The sequence below is a fragment of the Cnephaeus nilssonii genome, assembly GCF_951640355.1.
Source record: "Cnephaeus nilssonii genome assembly, chromosome: 12".
Taxonomy (NCBI): Eukaryota; Metazoa; Chordata; class Mammalia; order Chiroptera; family Vespertilionidae; genus Cnephaeus; species Cnephaeus nilssonii.
Genome location: NC_137083.1, coordinates 6,043,853 through 6,062,240, shown reverse-complemented (window position 1 = coordinate 6,062,240; position 18,388 = coordinate 6,043,853). Strand labels below are relative to the sequence as shown.

At 48.0% G+C, this 18,388-nt stretch overlaps 1 protein-coding gene across 1 annotated transcript in view; it reads right to left on the bottom strand.

The window, feature by feature from the left end:
• Positions 1 to 18,015, bottom strand: part of TBX20 (T-box transcription factor 20) — a 34,489-nt gene extending 16,474 nt beyond the window's left edge. The window contains exons 1-5 of the mRNA XM_079786571.1: positions 17,415 to 18,015; positions 13,895 to 14,150; positions 12,693 to 12,857; positions 9,220 to 9,328; positions 7,527 to 7,685 (exon numbers count right to left, since the gene is read on the bottom strand). Coding sequence (XP_079642697.1) covers positions 7,527 to 7,685; positions 9,220 to 9,328; positions 12,693 to 12,857; positions 13,895 to 14,150; positions 17,415 to 17,541 — 816 coding nt within the window. The 5' untranslated portion in view covers positions 17,542 to 18,015. The remainder of the gene's footprint in view (positions 1 to 7,526; positions 7,686 to 9,219; positions 9,329 to 12,692; positions 12,858 to 13,894; positions 14,151 to 17,414) is intronic.
• Between the last annotated feature and the right edge of the window lie 373 nt (positions 18,016 to 18,388).

The following is an 18,388-nucleotide window of genomic DNA, read 5'->3' as shown; positions in this document are numbered from 1 at the left end:
ATGGGCTATGCACGTATGCAAAGAAGTTCATTGCTGGATCTCTTCCCCCACTCCTTTTCTTATGTGAGCTGACCAGTGTACAAGCTGCAAACAAGCTCCTTATCCCACTTAGAGGAGAGATTCCCACTCTCCTGACTAGAGAAGGCACTTCCCTGTCAGGCACTGGGCCATGCCTGAGAAATGCTCACTTTCAGCCCATGACGTTCACTCTAGAGCAGCCACACACACAAACTGGCTAACTTCCTTTTCAGCTTAGTTCACGGGAAGGGGAAACGGGGGAGGAAATAAGCTCGATAAGTGAGAAACCTGCTCCAGTGGGCAGGAGCAGCCACGTGGAGGATGCAGACAGAGAAACACACAGGAGGCCCAGGCGGTGGCTCCAGGTGTGACCAGGCGTCTGGGGAGACCCTTCTCTCACTCAGCCGCGGACCCGAAGGGTGACAGTCCGAGCCCGTCTGTCAGAGTAGCGTTTCCTTTGGAAGCTCCATTTCCAGGACGAAGGAGAACATTTTTATTTGTTGGAAATCAACTTACAAACATCTTCTAAAGCCCAAGCAATCAGTATGTTCTAAGATGATAGAATACCGCCAAGATTTTAAATTCAAAGACAGGAGCTGTGTCTTTCTACTGGATAATTATGTTAAAGTACTTTTTATTTCTAAAGTGCTTTATAGTTCATGAAATACTGCTTCCACAATAATTCATCAGCAAAGAGTTAATAGAGATGGGTTGCTTATCATGTCCCAGGCGAACCGTTGGATAGTGCAAAGATAAATAAATGGTCCTGCGCTAACGGAGCTGAAAAGGCCATGGAGCAGGCAGAGGGACACGGGGCTGAGCAGGACCGAGATGACTCAAGTGCCAGTAAAGAGAGTGGCATCGCACCCACTGCCGTGTGAGCGACCTGCAGGGTGAGCAGACCCCAGGGGGAAATTTCAAACTGAAACTGTGCGACAGAGCGATGAAGTGAAGTCTGCTTCTAAGCTCAGTGACTCACGGCAAGCTCATTGATAAAGTCACGAAGTAAATGGATCTACCAACGAACGACATTTCCTGGAGACCATGGCAGATACTATAGCTGCTGGGAAAACTAAATACTAATAACATGTGATTTCACTTCCAGGTGGAATTTAAAGAACAGAATAAATGAACACACAAAATGGAAATAGACTCATAGAGAACAGACTGATGGTTGCCGGAGGGGAAGGAGGTTTGGTTGGGGCTCTGGGTGGAAGAGGTGAAGGGACTACAAAACACAAATTTGTAGTTATAAAAAAGTCACAGGGAAGTAAGTATAGCATAAGGAATATAGTCAATAATATTATGATAACTAGGTATGCTGCCAGTTGGGGTACTGGAAATATCGAGGGGAACACTATGTCAAGTATATAATGTGTACACTTGAAACTAACACATAATAAAAGAAAAGAAAAACCAAGGACTTGGGAAGAAGTCCTTTTACACCATCCCTCTAAAACGTGAAACATTAAGCTATGTTTGAGTATTTACTAACTAAAACGACAGGAAGTATTCTCTATCTGTTATAATTGAAGAAAGACTTTTGATCCACTTTGTCCCTGAAAAGCATTTTGAACATTGAATTGGTTGGTCTTTATATTTCCAAAGGGTAAGGGTGATGCTGGTAGCGTTGTCGTGGAGAATAAATACTCCCAACACGTAATGTTGTTCAACAGGCGTGTCACCACATCTTACCGCCTTTTAGCTTTGAACGAGAAAATGGATTAGCTTCAACCAGTTTTCCGGTTTCTTTGAGATTTTCTCTCGTTATGGGAATGCTATACTTCCAAATAGTCTTTAAATCCCTCCCTCATGAGCCCTAGGAGGATCAGTGGTAACTTTTTTCTTTCCATTTTGATGTAATTTCAAACAGGAAAGCTTAGAGAACAATGCAGGGTGCTCTCATACGCCTCGACCTCCCCGTTGGTCACAGCAATAGTTTAACTCGAGTGCACTGATTAGAAAAGTTGCCGGAGACATAACCAGCTATTTACTTCCTCTACGGCCCGTGTTCTCTAGTCCCAGGGAAAACAGCTGCTTTTGGAAGTTGGGGGGGCGGGGAGCTCTTATTACTAAAACTGGGGGACCCTGGACTCACACTCCCATCTGGGACAGGTTTTATGAGGACTGTGAGCAGCACAGGGATGTGGGTTCCAGTTCTTCACCAGCCACCGTGCTCGCTGCGCTCTCCCCCGGCTCCCCGGCTCCTGGGCTGCCAGCAACCGTCACCAGAAGCATTTGCTGAACCTGGCTTCCAGAGAAAGCAGTCGGGAATATTTTTCATCTTTTTACCAGTTAAGAGACGAAATGAACTCTTCTTCCGATTACAGAAGAAAAAAAAAAGCGTTCTACTGGATTTTCTATCTTAAGATAAAATAATTTTTAGATAGAATTTTAACGTTCTAGGTCAGTGGTCAGCAAACGGTGGCTCGTGAGCCACATGCGGCTCTTTGGCCCCTTGAGTGTGGCTCTTCCACAAAATACCACGTGCAGGCGCGCACGAACAGTGCGATTGAAACTTCGTGGCCCACGCGCAGAAGTCGGTTTTCGGCCTGGGCGAGTCTATTCTGAAGAAGTGGCGTTAGAACACTCAAGGGGCCAAAGAGCCGCATGTGGCTCGCGAGCCGAGGTTTGCCGACCACTGTTCTAGGTAATCATGCATTTTTAAAGATCAGGCACAGGTTTTATTCCATGGATATGTAAACAAAAACCAGTCATTATATAGGCATTCATCTCTGAAGGTGTGGTTTTACATCCCTGCATGAAGTTTGGGACAACTGGCGAAGTCACACATTTGAGAACTGATGAGAGAAGGGACCTGAGTTACAGACAGTGATTCAGTGGGACATCACTTTGTTTGTCCCTAACACGGAACACCTGCAGCCTGTAACACCGTTGAACAGTGTCACCCGTGTCGAAGGTAAGGATCCAAAACTAGTCAACCAGTGAACATAGGATGCAGAGTCTTGCTTAGCCAAACCACAGGTATGGCTTATAATTCAAAACCAAATTTAAAAAGCAGCAATCTCTTATATTGGGTGTGAGGAAAATGCATTAACAGGTAAGGACAGCACACCGTGCTGAAGAAATCCTGTAGATAAGTGTACATGCACGTATATGCAAACCACCAACTGATTCAGGTCAACACATACGCACTTTTCCACATCTGATCTTAATTAACAGAACACAATGCATGTCCTAACAAAACACTCACTCCTTCAGCACCCCCTTTCCTGTGGATAAATGTAAGCACGACGGGGGGCAGAGTTTGACTACCAGCTGTGCCAAAGAGAAGGGGACCTTCCAGGGGCTGATCCTCCACGTGACATCACGGGTCTCTGAATACGCCGAGGTTCCCAGGCGCGAGGTGAAATTGGCCCTCGGAGACCATTTCTCCAATTATCAGGGAAGGATCTGTCCCCAGGCATTTAAAAATGAAGCCTGACCTACACTTCAACTCCACAGCAGTGGTCTGCCGCTCTAAAAACAATGTATGACCTTTAAATCTCAAATTATAAAATAGTTTGTTGAAAGTATAATGTATTTAGCTTTTATCTAATAATGTAGACAAATGTGATCATTTCCTCGCCAAAACCCGAGGCAAAAAAATAATAATTTGTAAAAGTCCCATTTTCATTACTTCTAAATAAAACTACCAGCCATAATAAATGAGATGCTTTTTCACAAATTGGAAAACTCTGATTTGGCTTTTAATAGATGTAAAAATAACAGTCCTAGCTAAAGGTTGAGACATATGAAGGTGATCCTCGATGCGAACTTTTAAATTTTCTTCTTCTCTCTTCTGTGTTTTGTGTGCATAGAAAACTTGTAATATTTCTACTATCCTCAGTAAATATTTATTGTATCTCCTATATACAGGGTGTCCCGAAAATACAGACACACTTTAACAGCTGATAGCTCAATTTTGAAAATGAAATGTATGTTAATAAACACTGTCTGTATAATTACTAGTAGTCAAAGTGTGTGTATACATTTTTGGGACACCCTGTATTTATTTTAGGAAAGCCAGTACACAAACATGACATAATAATGAAAAAGCAGAGGTGGGAGGCCTAGAAAGAATCGAGGCTAACTTTAGAAAATTGTACAGGACTAAAGAAAATACTAACCCTCAAACTGATTTATTCACCCCGTGTATGTATATTAAACATGAATTTTGATTGGTTTTCATGAGGTTTATAAACCATTCAAACTGGCTTGGAAAGCAAGTCTTTGACCATTACTTGAATTTCAAATATATACTTGGCACTGTGCTGGGAATCAGGTAAAGGTAGATGCATTGAAATAAACTGACTATTTTCATTGGGCAACATTTTCAAACCCAGTTTCCAAACCTTGACACTGTCAGTGGTAATGTCCTTGGCCTGCAATCCAGCATGATGCCACCAAAAAGGAGGAATGCAGATCCAGATTTGTGACCTTGGGCAGGTGTATTAACTACCCTGAACCTGTTTTTCCATCTACAGAATGGGGCTCAGTGGGGCCTTCTTGAGGGGTGTCAGAATTAAATGAGATATTGAGGAAAAAATGTAGAGAGGTTTTTCTAAATTAAAAGTAATAAATCCAAACCATGGACTTTAGTTGGATTCTATCTAGTTCAGAGAGGGGAAGGGGGTTATAAAAGACATTTGTTGGCCCATCCTGAAAACTGTAATATTGACTGAACTTTAGATGATATTAAGGAATAATTCTTAATAATTGTCTTAGCTATGATAAAGATATTATGGTTACAAAAATAATACTCTCATATCAGTATGCACTTGCGGGAGTATTTACAGGTATAAAGTATCATGATGCATGCAACTTAGTATCAAACGATTAAATGAACAGGAAGTATGGATACATACAGAGACAGAATGGGTAAGGGGAGGCAAAGTGACAAAACGTTAATTTTTGAATCTGGGTGGAGCACGTGAGGTTCACTTTACCATTTGTTTAACTTTTACATATTTGACCTTTTCTTTTTTTTTTTAAATATATTTTATTGATTTTTTTACAGAGAGGAAGGGAGAGGGATAGAGAGTTAGAAACATCGATCAGCTGCTTCCTGCATACTCCCCACTGGGGATGTGCCTGCAACCAAGGTCCAAGGTACATGCTCTTGACCGGAATCAAACCTGGGACCCTTGAGTCTGCCAGCAGACGCTCTATCCACTGAGCCAAACCGGTCAGGGCATATTTGACCTTTTCTAACAAACATATGGCTGCTACCAGGTGCAGCCAGCGCTAGTGGCCATTCTGACCGCCGGTTTAAGATCACTGCCATCTCATTACACTGGCAGGTAAGCAGTGAGCACTTGTTGAAAAGGGGGGAAAAATGATCATAAAGAGGCGAAATCCTCTAAAAAGGATGTCTCGGAGTCCGTCAGAGCCACAAGCCAAGAGGACAGCAGGTATCTAAAGCTTAGAGATTAGCACACTGACTGCTGCACCTAAACACGTGGATTCAAACAGAGAAGAGTGCGGGAAGGTCACCTTGGGCGAGCTATTTAACTCCGTGCCTCTGCTTCCCTAGAAGGCGACACAAAAATACTGTTTTCCTATCACATACAGTCATTGTGGAGATTAAATAAAACAATGCACTTTAAATGGTGCCTTGCACACAGCAAGCACCCAAATATTAGCTGTTATAATTATGTCAACAACCCCCTCCTAGTCCCGTGAACCTTGGTTTGAGAGGTCCTGCTAGCATTTACTCAGGACAGCTCCTTCACTTATGAAACCTAATCTAAGATGCTCTCCTGCGAAACTTCCTTTAACTTTGCTTTTACACCTTAAGATGATTAGTATGATAACATTTGTGCACTCATGTATCTCATTAAAAAATATGCCACTAACATTTTACAATGCCAATGGTGACAGATCCTCTTCGGACATTCCAGAGAAAGTCCTTAAAACCACACGCCTCACTTACAGAGTGCCTCACGGTTTCCAGGCATGACTATGCACAGTCTCTCACTGGATGCTCACAGGACTTCCCTAAGATGGTCTGGGCAGCTGTAAGCCCCAGTCACAGGTAAGGAAAACGGCAGCCATATGGTGACACGAAACCTCCTCAAAGTTGTATAGGAATCACAGGTGCTCACACCTTACCGTCACACCTCCTCTCGGCCATCGGCCCACATCCCTGCTCTGGGCTCCCACTTCCTTATCTGAGCAGGGCTATCCGTGCTTTTAGCTTGGTCCTTTTTTAAAATATTTTTATTGATTTCGAGAGGAAGGGAGAGGGAGAGAGAGATAGAAACATCAATGATGAGAGAGAATCATTGATCGGCTGCCTCCTCCACGCCCGCTACTAGGCATCGAGCCTGCAACCGGGCACATGCCCTGGACTGGAATCGGACCGGGACCCTTCAGTCCGCAGGCCAACGCTCTTTCCACTGAGCCAAACCAGCTGGGGCTCAGCTTCCTCTTGTTGCTTTTCCCGAGAGACCCAACACCCTGTCTCCTCTGATGGACCAACCCACTCTAACAGTCATTCACTCGGAACCCAAAATATAACATCAAGACAGGAGCACAGCCAGTGACCCGTAACTACTCAAATGAAAGCAAGATGCAAAGACCTAGCGAGGGGGCACACCACCGAATAACCTGACGGTGTGATTCCTCCTCCTGAGGCAGACAGAGCACAAGGAAGCCCGGCCGGTCCTTCCCGGCTGTGCAAGCTACTCGTCCTCCCTCAGCCTTGGCTTCCTCACTACAGAATGTCGCTATTACCCCCAGCCTGCAAGGTTATGCTCACCGTGAGAGAAGAAAATACATGGGCAAGTGTCTAACAGCACCCAGTTCTTACTAAGACTTTGATAAATATTTATTGAATTGAACTAACCCATATGGATGAACAAATGCACACATTTTAAATGTGAGGTACAACAGAGAGTAGACAATAGATCACTCAATATTATAAATTACATATCTTGATGTTAATTAAATACACACTGCTTGCCTACTACAGTTTACTACATAAAGAGACATTTAAAATCATTCTACTAGAATGACCACACCCTAAGTTACAGCTGAATATGCCTCAGAAAGTGTCTAAAGCATCAGTAGTGTGGGCAGTCGGCTAGAATATGGGTGCTAATTTAGCAAAAAAAAAAAAAATGGAACGTCTATATTTTATGGGGCAACAATGAGTGCATGGTTATGTACCTTAGGAGGCTCTATCAGGGAGAGGAAAAGGAAGCAGGTAATTTCTCGAGAAGAAAATTTGAGAAGCCAGAGAGGGGCAGGTTTGGGTCAGAGAGTAGGCAGTGAACAACCTAATCAGGAGTACACAGATTCTAGAAAAGCTGGTGCAATACGGACCTTCATAACCTTGAGTGTGGTTCACTCAACACACGTGGAGGCCCTGGCTGATACTCAACAGCGTTCTCCAAAGAGAACTTCTATTTCAAGTACTGGGATCCTTGTTCTACCCACAAAAATGGAAGAACCTCCTAAATCCTTATCTTATTCAGGAAGTGAACTGTGAACAGGGCACTCACCAGCTGGTTCTGATAGGCAGTGACTGCCGTGAAAACCGTCTCTGGGAAGATGAACGTCCTGAATTCTTCCGACTTCAGATTGAGCAACGAGGCCGTGTGGTCTTTCTTCTTAATGATGTGCACCCGGGGCTGGTACTTATGCATCGAGTTCAAAATGATCTACAACAAAGAAATGGGGAACACTGAATGCTAGGTGTTCGTATTGCTCAACAGCCCAAACTGCAATGAGGCAAACAGAGAACCATAGAGTCTACAGTTTCAAATTCAGTTTTTTAAGAGTAGGATCTACCCTGTTCCATTCCTACAGCAAATCATTTTCACAAGATACTGCAGAGTCATCCTTGTCAATCACATTTCATCAAACCAACGGCAGAGAATCCAGGTCAAGCATCTTTCTGATCTTTTCTAAGTATCTTTTCTAAAATGATGGGAGGAAAGTCATGTGGAGAATACATTTGTTTTTAAATCAAGTCTGTAAAATATTTCTCATTTGTTAGTCTGGTTAGATCAAAGGATATATGTCTACATTTTCCAAAGTAAGAAATGATATATGCTAGGCGGACAGATTGTTATTAACACGGGGGGGGGGGGGGGGTGGTATTGGACAGACCTGGGGTAAAATAGTGAATCTGCCACTTTCTAGCTCTTTAATCTTGGAGTCAGTGATCTCACCTCTTCAGCCTCATCTCAAATACAAAACCAGTATTAACCCCATAGGGTGTGGTGGGGATTAGAGGATGTAACCCTGGTAAATCACACAGCAGATAGGAAGTGCTTGTTATTTAAGAGCACGGAATAACATCACAGATGGCTCCTTAAAAAGACATCTTACCAGACGTGCGAAGAGGCCTGTGTCAGTGGTGTTTGTTCTATTAACTATCGCTAAGAGCTCAGCATTCCAGTTTCTCCCTTTCCACATTTTGATGAACTCCTTTATTGACCCCAAATCATCAAACTGCTTTGTTTTTTTAATTGCAAGACTTCCCTGTGCTTTAATATTCGTAAGACTCTCTACACAGGGGATATAGATTGAGTAAAAAGCACTTTCCCAAACCTCTTTCGACATCGTTTCAAATGGTTGGCTTGGACCTGAAACCAAATAAATTGCTTCTGGTGTTGCCAACATCCATTTGCCCCAGGGGGCCTTGTTTCTCGAGACCCAGTCAGAGTAACCGGGTTAATTCTGCTCTGCTGGTGGCGCTGTTCAGCGGCTGGAAGCAGGTGAACAGGTTTCCAACTTATCTGGACATAAACCCTGTGGTTCTCTTGCATCTCACGTGAGTGTGCTCAATGGAACATGCTTTGGGCAATCCCCAAAGGGGGGGCGGGGTCTCAGCCCCATTCCTTTTATGCTGCATTATCTGACATCCCACTGACAGAATTCAGATGTTTAACCCAAGAAAGGGATGTAGTAGCCTGCAACATGCATGTTCTCTTTGTTTCATGGGCAAAGGCACAAAGCAGCTGCTCAAGTCTTGGGAAATCCATGGTGTTGAAGGCCCGGCCCCCTTGCATAACAATGGCCTCATGACAAGATGAATACTTGGAGGTTCTCATAGAGGATTCGCAGCGAGAGGGTGGGAGGGGCAGAGGGCGGCGAGCAGGAGGTTAGAGGGAGGAAGTTTTGTGTGACTTCTCCATTCCATTCTACCCCGTCCCGGGGAACCCACCCAGTCCCAGGTGCTGTACTTACATGGCCGTGCTGATCCAGTTCATTGTTGGTGAGCTTCACCTTTTCAAAAGACACCATCTGTTTGAGTAGCTGCTCACCAGTGAAAGGGGAGTCCGGGTGCACATACAGCCTGAGAAAATTATGAGAGATTCCACTGAGGCATTTTTTAAAAAACCTGCTCTCTGTGTGTTATAAAATATTCTGATTCTAAAGGAACACAAAACCCCTGTATAAATGGTGACTTTTATTTACCCTGTATAATGTCAAATTTAATAATATAGCAATACCCAAAGAACTCTAAAACCTCTAAATGCGTTTCTTCATGTACAATGCTCTAAAACAAGTAACATTTAATAAATTTTCTATCATCTGTGGAGCAAGCCATTTTTAAAGATGGGGTTTTTCCTATCTATCTAATAGGCTACTGGGCTACTTCTGTAAATTATGAAATCTAATGGTATAGGTATTTTCAAAAGAAAGATTAGGCTATACTAATTGCATAATAAGTTCCCAGGATAAGCATTGCTAAAAATCAATAAAAACAAAGAATTTTTAAAAGAAAGAATTCTAGAGACTCCAATCATTTAAAATTGAAGGTGACTGAATTTAAAGTTTATATTCTTTATAGATACAGGACAGAGTAACTTTAATACAGAGACCTGGGAACTTTTAACAGTCCACACATCAGAACGTTGTTAAGTGATGGCAGTGAAAACAAGCTGAGAAAGCTTCAAATTATTCAGTATATTCATTTGTAAAAAAGCCTAAGCAAAAAAAAAAAATGTATCTATCAAGCATTTATCATCTATTGATCAGCTGCGACGTGCAAAGCCATCTTTCACAGTTAAATGCACAGCATTTGTTCTATCTCCGAGGATCCCACTAAGCACAGCTCTCTGTCCATCCCAACCACCTGACATAAGCTTTTCTGAAGTCGGGGGAGATCACAGAAGCAATGAGAGGGGAAGGAGATGTGCTGGATTCAACAGCACAAGTTCCTTCCTGGCGGTAACAGGTTATTTGTAGATCCATTTTCTATAGGAGAGTGTGACTACAGCTAAACATCAGCATCATGTTTGGGGCGAAGGCCAGGGAAAAGGTCACAAAACCTTTCCTTGCAGTGTCCGCGTGAAGAACAAGAAGTGGGTGCCCTGGTCTGTCACGGAAGGGGATGGAGATGCTGAAACAAAGCCCCCAGAATAAGGATTCTTCCTGGACTCAGGCAAGAGCCGGGGAAGCTTTCTTTAGGTGTCTGCTTGCCTGCCTGCTTGTTGGATTGCTCCTTTTAGGAGGAGTGCTCAAAACTGCCGTTCAGTTGAAGAATTCTTTGATGACACAACCATCATGGCTTTTCACGTGACACCCGTCCAAGGCTATACCTTTTGGGTGCAGTTGTTTTACCCATCAGCCCCACGTCCCAGCCTCCCTGCCAAAAAGACGGCTCCAGAACATGGCAAGTCCCAGAAGCTGCTGAAATGTTCTCCCTTCAAGTATCAATTCACCAAATGCTGTCACATCGATAAAGCTTAACACACCTCAACATCCATTACTCTAAAGAAAAGGAAACATTCTATGCGAAAACAGAGCACTGTTTTAGATCGCGTGTAAAGCCTTGCCCATTATGATGGTCAAATGACATTGTCAAGCAGTATTTCTTCTGATTAGGAACAACTGACGGATGAAGTTCAGTCTGAAATAAAACGTGTCCAAGAACTAGAGCCACAAGGAATTTCCACCATCGGTACAAAACAGATCACCCTCCCAAGTTCCCCCTCCTTTTCCGTGTGGAGCTAGAAAATACAGCACTCTTTCTTTTTTAAATATTAATAAAGAATAGTTGCTTAAATTACCTCGAGTATTTCTATCCGATCCTATTTCTATCCTACTGAATATGTCTACACTAGATGTTTTTACCTGATACCAATATAAATAGGCTGAACTAAGATGAATGAGAAAACATACAGGAAGCCCTCTTCCCTCCAGGTCCCTGGGACTTAAAATTCCAGCAATAGCTTACACATGCTTCAGCTCAGATAGTGTATTGGTACATGCTTTCCTTCTCCAACCAGAGCAGATTCGTAACATAAACAAGGCATGTCCTAGTCCCAAAGTCCTGCTGGCCTGCCCAGCTCCCCTTCCCTTCAGATAGGAAGAAAGCGTATGCTAAGTCAGAGTGATTAACTTCTCAGAGGAAAGACTTTGAAGGAAAACAAACAAAAAAAAGACCTGTTTGTAAAAATGGTTAGGAATCTGCTAAAATCTCTCTCTCCTTTAAAAGCTTGAAAGTAATGTGAATCCGCTATTTAGTAGTAGTAAATAGTGGAGAATACTAATTATATTCATTTTAATATCTATTGTAAACTGTTTTAAAAAATGAGCAACAATTTTTTAAAATGTCTTTAGTCATTTAATATGGTTTTAACGTGCTGACCTGGGAGGGTCGGGGATGTCCTTCCTGGTCTCCGTGGGCATGGGAAGCTCTGAGAGGCTCCTCTCGTCTCTCCTCTCCTCTCGGCAGCCCAGCGCCCTGTGGGCTCCGTAATGGCACAGCTGCCCAATCAGCTAAGGTTCCGTGTGAATTGTGAGTGGAAACGGTCTGTGTAGGTTCTGTGCCTTGACTAAGACTCCAGACTACACACTTACAAAGAACCAGCTGGACCGTCAACGTTCCTGAATCTTCCCATCGAAATGAAGTTTCAGCTCTGATAGGAACTTTCAGTCAATTCCATGCATCAGCCCTAAAACAACTTGAAAGCTGTGCGCCTTGGCTTTAGGACCCTGAGTGTAAGGTCAGCTGGGAGTCTTTGTATTAAGACTATCGCTCCGCAGCCTATCGCTATAGCTGTTCATTGTTCACAGGAGCAAGTATGTGAACAGGAGGTCTAAACCCTCCCCCCCCTTGCCCAACTGGGCAAAGCAGCAATAACAAAGGTTTACCTGTGTGATTTTTTAAACAGGGTTCTACTGGGAAAACGTTATTTCCAATGAATAGCACAAAAATAAACATGTGTGATCCCTAATATCCCAATTGAGTAATGTTTCATGTAAAAAAAAAAAAAGCTAACCTGATGTTTACCAGAATGATATTTATTATGTGCAGATACAACTACATTGTTAACAAATATTTACTATTAGCAACCACTTTACCAAATTGCACTTTTTAAAAACAGGATTTTAGGGCAGCCGCTTCCTACTAGTGTTAATCAGCCAACTAGAAATGATGAGTGACATATGAAACGGGCCCAGATTTCTAACGAATATTCCAACTGCCATTTGAGGAAACTCTGACATGAATTAAGAGGAAAAGGCACAAACCCTGCCTTTCTCAGAGACTAGCTGGTATAGTCGATCCCGGAGTGTCTGGGCTGGCAATCCTACCAGAGCTCAGAGCTTTAAAAACAGACCTGCTTGGAATTCAAACCGCCAAGGAAGAGACATTCTGCTAGCAGGGGTCACAGGCATGTTTGGTCAGGCAAAAGTCAGGAGGCACACACCTGGCCGGCAGCGGTGGGTCCGCCTTGCCAGCCACCAGCCAGGAGGAGCGGTGGTAGGCATAGCGGTACCTCTTGTTGTCCACGGGGACGATGTCCATCAGGACTATGTACTTGGCCTCAGGATCTACGCCGGAAAACGACACCCGGATAGTAGGAAACATCCTCCTGACACGGGGAGACAGAGAAGACCGGCCTGAGCTCACACAGCCTGAAGAGCCGCTGAGTTAGAGGGAAGGGAAGGGAAGGGAAGGAAAGAGTGGGACACCCCCCCACCCCTGCCCCGCCGCCACTCCCAGAGGCCCCCAAACCCTTTCTGTTTCCTGTAAAGCCAGAGATGTGAATTTGGAGACCTACGGGCTGGATAGTTTTACAAGAGTCTCAGGGCTGGGGAAAGTTGTGTTTCGTTTCGTTTTGGATGCCCAACGTCTGTGACTATGGAGAAGCCTAGCTTTTCAGCAAGCCCACTGGGCTGACCCTGGGTCTCCGGAGCCACCCAGCGCTGCAACTCCCTGGGGCTGCTGGGAGAAAACGCTCCTGCCACAGAGAGCGAGCGGAGCAGGATTCTCAGTTTGGGCTTGGGGGACCTTGGCTGTATTTCCCCGAGTCTGAGAGCTGGAGCCCAGGGCCACCAAGCTCCAGGGCCTGGCTTCCCGCGCCCTGAGCCTGCCCAGCAGCGCGCCCAGGGCCTCGGAGCCAGCGCCCCTCCCGCAGAGTGCCACCCTTACAAATCTCACTCTACCGCCCGCCCGGGCTCCACTTCTCCTTTAGGGGGGACCGGAGCTTCTGCAGACTGAGCCCATATAAAGGAAGCTCCCTGCCTCCCTTGCAGCACCCAGCCGCCCCCCACCCCCACCCCTGCACCCTGGACTCGGGTTCCTCCTTCCCTCCAGATGCCCAGCCTGCACCCCCAATCCCTCCCGGGCTGCGGGGGGTGGGGGGCAGACATTCCTGGTCCCTGTGCCCTTCTCATCAAGACCGAGGTGAGGTTTCCCACGGCCAGATCTTGGGAAAGCAAACGCCTGGGAATTCTCTGAGCAGCACTTTCCGCAGTAAGTCTGCGGGAAGACGCCCTCCCCGAGGGAGCGAAGCAGCTCTCTCTCTGGGCTCAGAACCCGCAGGGATTCACCCAACTCCGGGAGACGCCCCCAAGCCACCCAGGGAGCACCCCCCCACCCGCTCCTCGCCCGCCCAGGCCCCGGTACCTGCCGGACTTGGTGATGATCATCTCCGTGCCCAGCTCGTGGAATTTGTCCCAGAGCTCCTTGGTCTCCAGGCTGCAGGCGATCTTGGCCATTTCCTCGCTGGGGATGATGGGGGTGGTGGGGATCAGTGGCTCGGTGCACAGCGAGGAGGAGGCTGGGCTGCCGCTGCCGCCGCCGCCGCCAAACTCCCCGTGAGCATCCAGGCTGGGGAGCTCGCCCAGCGGCTGGGCACACGATGACTTCTCCACAAATTGTTCTGCAAGAGAACGGACCGCGACAGCGAATGCTGTGAGCGGAGGCGCAGGAGGGAGAGCCGCACAGCTGAAACAGGGGCCCAGATGTGACCTGGGAAAAGTGAAGCTCAGAAACTCCAGGAAGGCAGCTGAGGACCCACCATTCTGGAAATCTAGCCTGACCGTCCCGGGGAGCGGCGCGCCTGGGGCTGGCTTACGGAACCAAACTAGTGCGTCCCAGAGGCAGGGTTTGTTACCACGGCTGAAGCCCACACTGGAGAACAGACGTGTGAGGGCCGGGAAGGCGGTGATCACGATGCATAAAAAGCAAGGATCCTGTTTGCATCCCTCCCAAGCCCTAGACGTCACAGCCTGTGCGAGCCGGTGCCAGAGAGAGACTTCTGTCCAGGGAGAGCCAGGGAGCGAAGGGATGAGCCCGTCTTCTGGCTGAGAGGAACTCCCCCGCTCGGAGCCCCCTCTCCACAGAAAAAGGAAACATGGGTGCGAGTGGAGAGGCGGTTCAAAATAAAAAATGAAGCCATTTCACTTCTCGGCCGGCCGCTCACTTCATAGGCCTTCGGGTGTTAGATTAGAGCATTTATACGATGTCCCCCCCAGCCTGAGATCTTATGAAAGACTAGCATTTGGCTTGTTACGTCACAGGAGTGCGTGCTCTGGGCCATTTCTGGACAAAAGGTGTTAGGATTGAGGAAACCACCCCGAACCCTAGGCTAGCAGGCATGTTCTAGTAGGAAGGAGGCTTTGCCATCCACCAGGAGGCGGGAATACCACCACCAGGAACCAAACATCCCCCCCCCCCCCCCCCCCCGCTGATAAGGGCCTGGGACTCCACCAGTCACTTTGATGGAGCACAGGGGACTTCTGTAATTATCCCAATTATCTTGCAGCCCTTAAAAAAGAAACTACTTGAATCTGCGATGTGAAACTGACCTCCAAACAGCTCTATTCTAAGTGGCCCCCAGGAACTGAAACCAGTTCTAAATGTAGTAGGTATGCATGTACATCATAGATGCATCGTAGAAAACGTTTTGTCGTCTGTATTTCTCCTTGACTTAGGGCAGCAAAGAGCGCACTTTTACCTTTTCTTCTTTTACAATAGCCATCCAGCTCCTAGGAAGGTTTTAAATTAAAAAATATCCAATTCTTTATCTTATCCCTATATTTTCAAGTGGAAAACAAAGAGACCCGTGCTATGGGGAAATCTTATCCTCTAAGAATATGTTCAGAAGCTCACTCACATAACGTCTTCCCAGGGAATGAGGAAGGAGCCTGGGGAGTTTTCTTATTTCCTGACCATGGAGAAATGCAAACTCCCTAAGCCTGGGACCCACCGGCGCGTCAGGGCTGGGAAGTGGAGGAAGCAGAGGAAGAAGAAAACAACACGGAAATGCTTTCGCACAATGCCGAACGTCAATTACGTCTCAAAAAAAAGTTTCTCTAAAGGAAAAGTCTGAGGCTGTGCTTCTAAATAGCCTTACAGGGTTTAAACGGGCCGTCAGGAGACGCCTCTGGCCCCCACCCTGGCTTCAGCAGCTCAGTAGGGTTTCACACCGTGTTCTCTCCTAACAGAACCCCGTCTTTCTCTGGCCGGGAGTCCACGGCTTACAGTCACCAGTGGTGCTCTGTGGCACTGACCCCTAAAGGGACCGGAATGACTTCTGGCTCCTCCAGGGGGATGCTTAGCCACAGACACAGACGGGGTGTGTGGTGAGGGAGGGGGTGGTGGCTCTGTGAGCTGGGCTTCGTTTAGAATTTAGATCGGGTGTTTTTTCTCAGGAAAGTAAGTAGACAAGGTGGCAATGGTGAAAGGACAGTGGCCCTGAAGCCGGCTTGTGTCCCAGGCTGCTGTCTGTCCTGGGAGGAATTTTAACCTGAAATGGTCTTTTCCTGCTGGCTACCAAACTGTGATGGGGCAGCGAGAAAGGATCCGGGAGCCCCCAAACAGGAGTGGGTACCCTTGGCAAGTCCCACAACCACAACTTTGGAATTGGTGGTTGATTTTTTTCCCTGCCGGCCTGCGTTTGTTTGACTGCTTGTTTCCATTGGGTCGGCAGGTTTCGGTTTAGATGGGAGGGTGGGTGGGAAACGCCAGGGAAAAGCGAGAGCCGTGGAGGAGAGACTTTTTGACGTTTTTTCGGGAGCCCTTCCGGTTTCTTCTTCCTTGGTTCTGAGTGGCTACGGGGGTTTTCATTCTCTTTTTTTTCTGCCCAGGCCCCTTGGTTTTCATCTCTAGGGCTTCATCTTTCATATTATTGTTGTTGTTCTGGATGTGAGATGTTAAGTTGTTGGGAAAAATGTGGGGGGGGGGGGGGGCCGAGGGGAGGAAGGAAAAAATTGGGAGAGTTAAAAAGAAATATTATCCCGTTTGCCATTTGATGTTTTTCACTGTTTTAGGGCTACCAGCTGGTCGGGATATGAAATGATTATTTCCTGGGGCCCCAAGAGGTGACAATGAGGACACTTCTTTCTCAGCTGTAAAGGGACAGTGAAACCACGTAATTCCCTTGTGCTAAGGGGACCATCCTCCCTTTCCTCCCAGCCTGGAGTCTTCTATAAATGGCAAAGGTTGTTACATAAACAGTATAGCTAAAAGTCGAGGAATTTGGGAAATGGTTACTGGCTAATGTTTTTGCCAACCTCTCCTGAAATGACGGCCCTTAGGAAATGCTGTCTTATTGATAAGTCCAGAACTTCTGAGAAGAAAATGGCTCGCGCGGGGAGGACTGGCTTCGCCTACAGCCCTCGGCCGTGGTTTTAAGAACTGACCCCGTTTAATGCAGTCTATCCAGTCGGAAGGAAAACAAAATTAAACCAGGTTCTGGTGAAGTCGCCTGCAGTCTCCTTGGATTCAAATGCACAAGCAGGTGTTACCCGCGTCGTCAATCCTGTTGCGTCTTTAAAAATGGGTTTTATTATTATATATCCTTACTTATTATTTATTATTATATATATTATCCCAACAGAGTTCTGCACCCACACCCACTCCTCCTGGGATTCTAGGCAAAGACGGGGAGCGCCTACCGCCTGAACGAGATGCGAAACCGCTTGTATCTCAGACTCTGAAGTTCCCAAAGAAAACGTGGGCCTTCAAGGAAAAAACCTCCCACCCCCGACTTATGGCCGTGGCCGGAGAGTCAGAGGCTGCCGCGCGCGAGCCGGGACAGGCGGCCACCCACCCTCCGGAGCCCCCCGCGGCCGGGGACAGGGGCAGCAGGACGCGCCGCTCCCCGCCTCTGCCCCCCGCGGGCGGCGAGGCGCCGACTTACCCAGGGGCTTGATGGTGTTCTCCGCGGCCTCCTTCTCCTTGGAGCCGCCGCTGGACATGAGCGCCGCGATGGAGAAGGCGTTGGCCCGGGAGGAGAGCTGGGGCTTGGGCGACGCCGTGAACTCCATGGCCCCGAGGACGCGGTCCTGCCCAGGGACAGGGCTGGCCGAAGCGCCGTCCAGCTTCCCCGAGGGAGACAAAGACCGAAACGCGGCGCAAAGTTTCCGAGTGCAACCACAGCGCGGCCGGGGACTCCGGGGGAGTCCGTCCCGACCCCCCGAGAGCGCCACACCGGCCTCCGCACTCGCCGACCGCGAAGCGCCGGAGCCGCAGAGCCTTCGGACCGGCCGGAGAGCGGGGCACGGACGCGGGCTCCACCCGGCGCGCAGGCACCGGCGCGCGCGGCAGGACCACAGGCTGCGCCGCTGGGGACGGGCACCCGCTGCGCAAAGCCCGGGGGTCCCGCAGCGCCCCCTCCGCGTCCTTCCTCCCTCTCCCCCGCGGGGGACAGCCGGAGGGGCCCCAGCCGCGGGAAGCCCGAGAGAGGGCGCGACAGCAGGGAGCCGGATCGCCGCGCAGCGCGGCCCCCAGGACACTGCGCCGGGCGCTCGCCGCCCCGCGCCTTAATTTGCTGGCGGCGCCGGTCCCCGCGGCCCGCAGCCAGTCAGCGCCGCCCCACGTCACCGCTTCCTGGTCCCGCCGCCGGGGGCGGGGCCGCCGGGCGAGGGGGAGGGCGCGCCCGGGGCGCAGCGCCCGCGTGGCCTCGCGCCGCACCCGCCGCAAAGCTGGCACCCTTTGGGAAAAGGGGTGCCACCACCCCGCTGATGGGGCGAGAGGGAGGTGCGCGCTGTCGCGAGGGGGCATCTTTTCGCGACCTAAAATCCGAGAGCCCGGGAGGGGCGCAGCGCGTGCACCCAGCCCGGAGGGAGACGGGAGTTCTGGCCGCGTCCACGGGACAAAGATGAGTCTCCCCGG